The 10,000-nt window shown below is 40.5% G+C and overlaps 1 protein-coding gene across 1 annotated transcript in view; it reads right to left on the bottom strand.

The window, feature by feature from the left end:
* Nucleotides 1-546: 546 nt before the first annotated feature.
* Nucleotides 547-10,000, bottom strand: part of LOC125024921 — a 15,353-nt gene continuing 5,899 nt past the window's right edge. The window contains exons 2-9 of the mRNA XM_047612696.1: nucleotides 8,967-9,015; nucleotides 8,371-8,491; nucleotides 7,105-7,235; nucleotides 4,634-4,743; nucleotides 2,220-2,365; nucleotides 1,766-2,012; nucleotides 1,373-1,489; nucleotides 547-1,098 (exon numbers count right to left, since the gene is read on the bottom strand). Of these exons, the coding sequence (XP_047468652.1) occupies nucleotides 981-1,098; nucleotides 1,373-1,489; nucleotides 1,766-2,012; nucleotides 2,220-2,365; nucleotides 4,634-4,743; nucleotides 7,105-7,235; nucleotides 8,371-8,491; nucleotides 8,967-9,014 (1,038 nt within the window). The 5' untranslated portion in view covers nucleotide 9,015 and the 3' untranslated portion in view covers nucleotides 547-980. The remainder of the gene's footprint in view (nucleotides 1,099-1,372; nucleotides 1,490-1,765; nucleotides 2,013-2,219; nucleotides 2,366-4,633; nucleotides 4,744-7,104; nucleotides 7,236-8,370; nucleotides 8,492-8,966; nucleotides 9,016-10,000) is intronic.

Raw genomic sequence — 10,000 nt, forward strand, 5'->3', positions numbered from 1 at the left:
GATAATAATAATAATTATTATAATGATAATGATAATAACAATAACAACAATAATGATAAAAATAATAATAATAACAGTAATGATAATAATGATAATAATAATAATCAAATAGTTATAGTAGTAATAATAATAACAGTAATAATGATAATGATCATGATAAAAAAATAATGATAACGATAACAATAATAAAAATATCAACAACAATAATAATAATAATGATAATGGTAAGAATAATAATGATAGTAAAAACAAATATGATTATAGCAATAATGAAAGTGATAATAATAATAATAATATCAATAATAATGATAATAAAACAATAATAATCATAGCATTAGTAGTAAGGATAATAATAACAATAACAATGATGATATTGATAATCATAATAATAATGATAATAATGGTGATAATAATAAAGTATAATGATGACTATAATAAAAGGAACAACAATTTTGATAACAGGAATAATAATCAAAACTAATAATAATAATAATAATAACAATAATAACAATAATAATAATAATAATAATAATAATAGTAATAATAATAATAGTAACAACAATATTGGTAACAGCAATGATAATATCAATAACAACAACAGCATCATCAATAGAATGTTAATGAATAATGATAACGATAATGCTAATCATCATCATCATAGCAATAACACCACACAGCAACAGCATGAACATCAATAACGATAATAATGTTACCAATATCATTATTGTTACCATTAATACAACTAACAGAAAATAACCAAAAATTACAGAGACCAACAGCATAAACAAATATCAGAAGAACAACAATAATCGTAATGCCAGATAAAAGCACAAGCAGTCGTAACAACAACAGCACCAGTTAAAACCAATAATTATCATCACCGCACGATTAGCCATTGTCACATTCACTGCGAGAGTCTCCGCCGTCAACTTCCTCGTCCCCATCGCCAGGAAACACCGGGCGACGGGATCGATCCTCTCTTAGAAGCATCTGCACCGGTCCTTGGGGCAAATGGGAGGGTTCCTGAGGCAGTTCTGGTGGCAGTAGATGTCGGCCCCGGGCTGCTTGGCAAACTCGCCGATGGCTTCACATTCGTTACTGAGGGGGGTTGGGAGAGGGAAAATAGGTAGGTCATTGGGGACAGAAAAAGAAACGATAATAGCTTTGTTTTCCGACCTGTATCGGTCAATTTGTATGTATCCATCTGTTCGTCTGTTTGCAGTAATTAAATGTGTCAATGAATATATAATCATTGCATGTTACTCATTCAATGATATATGTATATCTGTATATTTATCTATCAATTTAGTGGAAATACGGAATATGAGTATGATATTACTCAAAAATGAAAAGTTTTGGATCATATACTTACACACATTTACAGATCTCAGGGTCGCAGTTGGGAGGGTACTTCAGGCAGTTCGTCTTGCACCATTCCTCTAGCCTATGAACTTCCCTCAGAGGTTCAATTGGGAGACACACCTGCGACCTGTATCAAGAGAGATTTGTTGTGGGTATTACATATGTAAAGTTTTATGTATCTATGGTTGTTCTCATATTCATACCCGCACTTACCCAGACGCCTGCACAGAGATACACACACACGAATACATACAAACAGCAATGACCACGTACACGCACGTACATAACCCCCTTCCAAAATCACGACAACCATACGAATCGCCCCTTGTCTTCGCCCACAGCCCTCTTCATCCATTCCACAGGACTCCATCCCCTGGAAACTCTCCGCAGCACAAGTAAGTACCTAATAACCAGCGGTTTGAGTCCTCCGGGGCGCTGATCCTTGGAGTCTTGAGGAATTCCAGGGACTCCAGGGAAGCTGCCTTTGTAGTAGAGAGCCCAAGGGTTGTCCACCTGGTTGCTCTCCTGTGGATATCCTGTGAAGCCGCTCGTCTGCGTGTTGATGACGACGTCGGCGCAGTTGATGAAAGTCTCCTGAGGTCCCTGACCCACGCCCTCCAGGCCCTCTTGGTTCACGCCCCAGGTGTTTCCTGCGGATAACAATGGTAATCATTATTGTAGAAATATAGTCATAGAACACTGACACTCAACAGCTATAAATACATACAACACAGTAACCTTAAGCATCTGCAATTCTTAGCCATCTCAAAATTCCAAAGCAACCAGACATAGGAAGCAAGGAAGCAAAGAAAGGCAGTATTAAAAGGCAAAAATAACACACAAAGAAGTGACCTCACCTGCGAAGTACTTCCATCTCAGGACGCAATGGCTGCAGGTGACTCCTTCGGGCAGTTTGACGCGCCACTGGAAGATCTCGTACTTCTTGCTCTCCTCAGGAATGATAAAGCGCGTTTCCTGCGTGCCTTCGAGAGGGAGGACGTACCTGGAATTCCACGGACGCAAGTGTCAGGAATTTCAGTCGTTTAGGAGATAAGAATTCGATGGAAGACTGATGGATCAATAAGACAAAGAACTGATAGAATAAGATAAATGACTGAGAGATCGATTAGACAGACGACTGATAGATTGATGATTTAACGGACTGAGATATTGATAGAAAAAATGTTTGTCCGATAAAATAAGGGACTGATAGGTTGATAAAAAAAATATATAGATCGATAAGATAAAGGACTGAGAGACTGATAAGATAAGATTATGAATAATGGAGAAAAGAAAAGTGATACGAAGGAGAAGTAGGAGAGTGGAAGGTGCAGAATCGGGAGAACAAGAGAGAGAGAGAGAGATAGATAGATAGATAGATAGAGAGAGAGAGAGAGAGAGAGAGAGAGAGAGAGAGAGAGAGAGAGAGAGAGAGAGAGAGAGAGAGAGAGAGAGAGAGAAACAATCCTCCTCACGTAACTGCGAATTTTACGAAGGCTGAGTCTCCTATACATACAGTGAGATTTATCCTTTGAAAAGGCAGGGCTCAGCGCATTCAGTGATAAATTAACAAACGTAACTTTTAGACAAACAAACTGTGAAAAGCAATGTCCATATGTAGCAATATCGTAGCCTCCCCTGATATGTGGTTATATCATAGTCTACCCTGAAAATCGCCAAGTCACGAATTTCTGGTTTACTTTTATTTATTTCTCATACTATAAATACTATTGATATGTGTACTTTCTAAAATATGTTATGGTATTATTTGAAATGACGCCTAACACCTAAACAAAAAACAGAATCTGAGCTTACCAAGTAGTAGAACACATAATTCTATGAAAGTTTTCTTCTATAGCAATTTCTTCGCAAATTGATAATAACGGTAATAAAGAAGGTGTAAACACCAGGAAACGCAGCTACCTTACGTCCCCAACGTCGCGACAAAATGACTAAAAATCTTTAAAAGCGACGAAAAATCGGACGGATTCGTAGCGGATGACGTAATCGACGGAAATCAAATGAGCCAATTAAATTTGCGCTGGAATGAAACGTGCCCATAGGCAGTGACGTCCAACGCAATAGAACCAATCATATTAAAAATAGATCATCACGTGACAATAGAAGCTGGGCCCAGAAGAAGGTTGAAATCCAAATTAGTTCCATCATGGCTAAGCAGTATATTGGGTGTAATGATAACTATTTCGATTTCATTGCAAAGTATCATCGAAATAACGAAGCGAGTTTACTATACCCAGGAAATCACAGTGTCCTGCCTGTGGAAGTACTGTGCCCGAATTGTAAGACACTGTGTCATTACAGAAAAGACAGACACCAGTCATCAAAAGTTCTTCGTCAGGCCGCGAAACAACCCTCCGCTGTCCGGTAAGGAACGGCGGAGACGATCACGACTCGCGCCAACAATGACCCGGCAGACCCCGACGACCCCGGTGGCAAAAAGCCTGAGGTAATGCTGAAGGTAAGGTGCGGGTAAAACTGTTACTGGGTCTGGGCTTTCTCCTGCCGGAACATTTGAGGTGAAGAAGGTTTTGTGGACTAAGCGGGTAATGGGGGCCCTCTACAATGGGGGTTTAAAGGGGCAAAACCCCCTATATCACCCGAAAACGCGTCAGTATAAGATGCTTGCCCGGGCTCTATCCTGTCGGAACATACGAGGTGAAGATTTTGTAGACAAGACGGGGGGTGGAAAGGCTGCAGGCCTCCCTCAAAAGGGGGCTTAAGGGGGCGAAGCCTCCTATATAACCCGGAAGCGAGTGGGTTATAGAAATTTTCTCCCCCAAATTCCCTGATATGTATCATGGCCTCCCCAGCTATCGGGACCGATGTCGTAGCTGTACTTCGCTTGCGAAAGGAAATGAGTGATAGATTCGTTCGAACACTACGAAAACTATTGGAAAAATATTTCGTTCATCGGAAAATTGGTGTCCGGCGTCATCTTCAAATTTATCTATATCATGTATTTACGTTTAACTGACAGATGTTTGTATATTTCCATAGCTATGTTGTCAAAAATACTTGTAAGTCCTCAGTTCATTATAAATTAGTGCTCACAGGAAAGTGAATAAGTAAAATACTACAACGGGATTAATGGTTAAACCTAAACTCTAAACAACTATCTTCTCTAATTACGGTTGTATATACAGTTTGGCTTCTTATACCGCCGTCAACCGAGATAGACGGTTTAGCCACGTCTCTATAATAACAACAAAGGCACAAGTGATAAACAACACATAGAACACACGACACATACTGACTGAGACATTCTTCAGTGATAATCTTCTTAGGGTCGTTATTCGGGCACAGTCTAACTTCCATGTAGCCCTTATGGTTTGTGGTCAGCTCTGCCTCGATGTCAATGACCTGAAAGTATACATTTTGTTTAATTGACATGAAATTAATTCCATCCTATTTTATTCTTAGTATATTTCTCTCTCTCTCTCTCTCTCTCTCTCTCTCTCTCTCTCTCTCTCTCTCTCTCTCTCTCTCTCTCTCTCTCTCTCTCTCTCTCTCTCTCTCCCTCTCTCTCTCTCTCCCTCACTCTCTCTCTCTCTCTCTCTCTCTCTCTGTCTCTCTCTCTCTCTCTCTCTCTCTCTCTCTTTTTCTCTCTCTCTCTCTCTCTCTCTCTCACCTCCTCCTTCACCCCGTTCTCCTCTAACTTTCTCTTCTTCTCCACCTCTCCTCTTACTTCCCTTCCTCAGCCTGCCCTCTCCACTGTTCTCTCTCCCTCTCCCCTCTCTAATCCTCCATTTTCTCTCTCTTTCCCCCTATCTCCCTTCCTTACAAACTCTCTCTCTTCCCTTCTCCTCCCCCCATTTCTCCTATTCTTCTCCCTTCCTTCTTGCTTCCTTGTTCTCTCCCCTTTCTTCCTACTTCCCCGACTCTCCCCCCTTCTCATCTCTCCTCCCTCCCTCTCCCTAGCTCTTCTTTCGTCTTTCCCCTTCCTTCTCCGTCCCTCTTAGCCTCCCGACTTCCCTCCATCTTTCTCCCTCTTACCCCCTTCCTCCCACTCCCTATCCTACCTTCCTATCTTCTCTCCCTCCTTCTCCCTCTCCCTCCTTCCATCTTTCCCCCTTCCTCTCTCTTCCTTCCTCCTACTTCCGCTCTGTCCCTCTTCCTCCCTCCCTCTTTCCCCCTTCCTCACTCCCTCTTCCTCCCTCCAAATCCTCCTTCCTATTTCGCCTCTCTCTCTCCCTCTTCCTCCCTCCCCCTTTCCCCATTCCTCTCTCTCCCTCTCCTATTCCCTCTTCCTTCCCTCAACTCCTTCTCTCTCTCTCTTTCCCCCTTCCTTTCTCTCTCTCTCCCTTCCTCCCATTCCCTCTCTCTCCATCTTTCCCCCTTTCTCTCTCTCTCCCTCTCCTACTCCCTCTTCCTTCCTCCCATTCCCTCTCTCTCCATCTTTCCCCCTTTCTCTCTCTCTCTCTCCTACTCCCTCTTCCTTCCTCCCACTCCCTCCTTCTCTCTCTTTCCCCCTTCCTCTCCTTCTCTCTTCCTTTCTCCCACTCCCTTTCTCTCTCCCTTTCCCCCTCTCCCTCTGCCCCCTCCCTCTCTTCCTTCCTCCAACTCCTTCTCTCTCTCCCTTTCCCCCCTTCCCCTCTCCCTCTCTTCCTTCCTCCCACTCCCTTTCTCTCTCTCCCTTTCCCCCTCTCCCTCTTCCTTCCCTCAACACCTTCTCTCTCTCCCTTTCCCCCTTCCCCTCTCCCTCTCTTCCTTCCTCCCACTCCCTTTCTCTCTCTCCCTTTCCCCCTCTCCCTCTTCCTTCCCTCAACTCCTTCTCTCTCTCCCTTCCACCCTTTCCCCTCTCCCTCTCTTCCTTCCTCCCCACTCCCTCTCTCTCTCTCCCTTTCCCCCTCTCCCTCTTCCTTCCCTCAACTCCTTCTCTCTCTCCCTTTCCCCCTTCCCCTCTCCCTCTCTTCCTTCCTCCCCACTCCCTCTCTCTCTCTCCCTTTCCCCCTCTCCCTCTTCCTTCCCTCAACTCCTTCTCTCTCTCCCTTCCACCCTTTCCCCTCTCCCTCTCTTCCTTCCTCCCCACTCCCTCTCTCTCTCTCCCTTTCCCCCTCTCCCTCTTCCTTCCTCCAACTCCTTCTCTCTCTCCCTTTCCCCCCTTCCCCTCTCCCTCTCTTCCTTCCTCCCCACTCCCTCTCTCTCTCTCCCTTTCCCCCTCTCCCTCTTCCTTCCCTCAACTCCTTCTCTCTCTCCCTTTCCCCCTTCTCCTCTCCCTCTCTTCCTTCCTCCCACTCCCTTTCTCTCTCTCCCTTTCCCCCTCTCCCTCTTCCTTCCCTCAACTCCTTCTCTCTCTCCCTTCCACCCTTTCCCCTCTCCCTCTCTTCCTTCCTCCCAACTCCCTCTCTCTCTCTCCCTTTCCCCCTCTCCCTCTTCCTTCCCTCAACTCCTTCTCTCTCTCCCTTTCCCCCTTCCCCTCTCCCTCTCTTCCTTCCTCCCCACTCCCTCTCTCTCTCTCCCTTTCCCCCTCTCCCTCTTCCTTCCTCCAACTCCTTCTCTCTCTCCCTTTTCCCCCTTCCCCTCTCCCTCTCTCTTCCTTCCTCCCCACTCCCTCTCTCTCTCTCCCTTTCCCCCTCCCTCTCTTCCTTCCCTCAACTCCTTCTCTCTCTCCCTTTCCCCCCCCCTTCCCCTCTCCCTCTCTTCCTTCCTCCCCACTCACTCCCTCTCTCTCCCCCTTTCCCCCGTCTCCCTCTTTCCCCCTCTCCCTCTCTGTCCCCTCACCTGCCCAGCCACGTATCTTCTGCCAATGATCCCGTTGGCATAGAGACCTCCTGCTTCGTGAGATCTTGGTATTTTGTCCACATAGTTATCACCACAGACGCCGCACCTTCCGTCGTTTTGCTGGTAGTGGACTATAGGGGGAAAATTAACACGGAAAAGAATGAGACATGTTATTGTTATTATTATTAGTAGTAGTAATGTTATTATTATTATTATTTCTATTGATTTTATTGTTATTATTATTATTAGTAGTAATTTTATTATTATTATTATTATTTCTATTGATTTTATTGTTATTATTATTAGTATTAGTATTATTTTTATTATTATTATTGTTATTATTGTTCTTATCATTATTAGTATTAGTAGTATCGTAATTATTACTACTGTTATTATTACCATTGATATTATAAATGTTGTTATTATTACTGATGTTGCTATTATTTTTTCTATCATCATTGTTATTATTGTTATTGTCATTATTATTATTATTATTATCATTATTATCATTATTATTGTTATTATTATTATTATTATTATTATTATTATTATTATTATTATTATTATTACTATTATTATTATTATTATTATCATTATTATTATCATTACCATTATTATCATTATTATTATCATTATTATTATTATTATTATTATTATTATTATTATTATTATTATTATTATAAATGTTGGTATCACTACCATTGTTATTATTGCTTATGTTATTATTATTATTATCATTATTATTCTATTATTATTATTATTATTATTATTATCATTATCAATGATAATAATAATAACAATATCCATTGCAATCATTACTATTATCATTATTATTATCATTATTATTATTATTATTATTATTATTATTATTATTATTATTATTATTATTATTATCATTATCTTACTATTATTTTCATTACTTATCATTGCGGTCATTATTTTTATCATTATTATCATTACCGCTATTATTGCTATCACTATCAATATTATCACTAAAATTATTATTATTACTATTATCATCACTATCCTTTTCATTATCATTATTGTTATTACTGTTGTTACCATTTATTCCTTGTTCCGTCGTTCATTTATATAAAAACGAATGTGATCTACAATGCATGTGATGTCAAGTCTATTTTAATCTCATTCACAAAACAAACTGACAGTTGATATCTTAAAAATATGCAATGCAAGGGCCAATATTCATATCTGCCCTTAAGAATAATAATGAATAAGGAAAAAAACGCAAAGCTTCGTTAATCTGACCTACGAATCCTCCGCAGTAGAGTTCGTTGTCGTTGTAGTTAACGGGGTTCGGGTAGCCGAGCCTCCACATGGCGTTCCTCGCGGGCGGGTCCATCAGCCGCCCGTGGCCCCACACGCCCACCTGCAACGGGGGAGGAGTCTGTAAGTTTTTGTGCAACTGTCATGACACACACTACTGCTGGACACGTGTGTGGGCTTCGGTGTCATTGCTGTCATTTTGATGTTACATGCATAAAGTCTGATACTTTATGCATGTGTACTGTGGCAGTGTTTGTGTTCTCTCCGCGTGGTTTGATGATATTCAGTATCGAAAGACCGTGTAAACAAAGCATTAGCAGTAATAACGAGTGAGATTTCCATTTCCTAATATTCCTTATCTCTGACATGGGTTTTCAGACTGTACATCTTTCGGAAAAGCTCTCTCTTCCTCAAGGGGCATGTATATCACAAAATATCCTACCATTAATAACAGATGCCGTTGGTTACCAGTAAATATGATTTTTAATGTTCAATGCATAGTTATATAAGCGGGTGGTTTTGAAACTCTACGTCCAGTCTTTCTTCAAAAGGCATAATACGAAAGATGCACCACCTACCGCCAGGAAGGTGAGGGCGGGGAGAGTCAGCATCAGGCGGCGTCGCATCCTGGGGACGAAAGAGAGGTTCTATTATCATGTTTGTTATTTTTATTTTTTGTTTTGATCCAGTATAATAATGATAATGATAATGAGGATAACAATAGTACTAATAATAATGATGATTATTACTATTTTTAAAATTATTATCCTTGTTATTGCTATTATTATTATTATTATTATTATTATTATTATTATTATTATTATTATTACTATTATTATTACTGCTACTACTATTATCCTTATTTATCTTGTTATTACCCTTATTATTATAATTATTACCATAATTATTTTTATTGTTGTTATTATTTTCATCATCATCGTTATAACTATTATTATTATCTCTATTGTTATTTATATGTTTATCATCACTGTCATCTTTATTCTTATAATCATCATTATTAATAACTTTCATAGCTATTATCATTGTACCGAAATTATTGTTATCACGATCTTTACCAATTCCACCTTATGTTTAAGGTCAATTTTCCAAATACACCTTTATCATTTTCATTTTGTTAACATTGTTATGATACTTGCTATTAACACTATTCAGTAAAATCATGAATATTAATTTTTCCAGTATTTTTTTTATTATCAGCGTCACATGATCATTTTCTATATCTCCCTCCCCCCCTTTTATTTCTCCCTTCTCTTCCTCTCATCTCTCACACTCTCTCTCTATCATCTCTCCCTTCCCTCCTCCCTCCTTCCCATCTCTCTCCTCAAGCTGTTTTTAACTCCATCTTCCTCCCTCCTCCCATTCTCTTATACCTCACCTGTCCCGTCTCCTATCATCTCTCTCCCTGTCTTCCCTCTCATCTCTCTCCCCTCTCTTTTCTTTCTCCCCTCCTTTCCTCCCATCTTTCTCCCTCTCCCCTTTTCATCCATTTCCCCCTCCCGTCTCTCTTTCCTCTTTCTTGTTCCATTCTGCTCTCTTTCTGACTGTTTACTTTCTCTCTCTCTCTCTCTCTCTCTCTCTCTCTCTCTCTCTC

Source organism: Penaeus chinensis, chromosome 4 (genome assembly GCF_019202785.1).
Source record: "Penaeus chinensis breed Huanghai No. 1 chromosome 4, ASM1920278v2, whole genome shotgun sequence".
In the NCBI taxonomy this organism is placed as follows: Eukaryota; Metazoa; Arthropoda; class Malacostraca; order Decapoda; family Penaeidae; genus Penaeus; species Penaeus chinensis.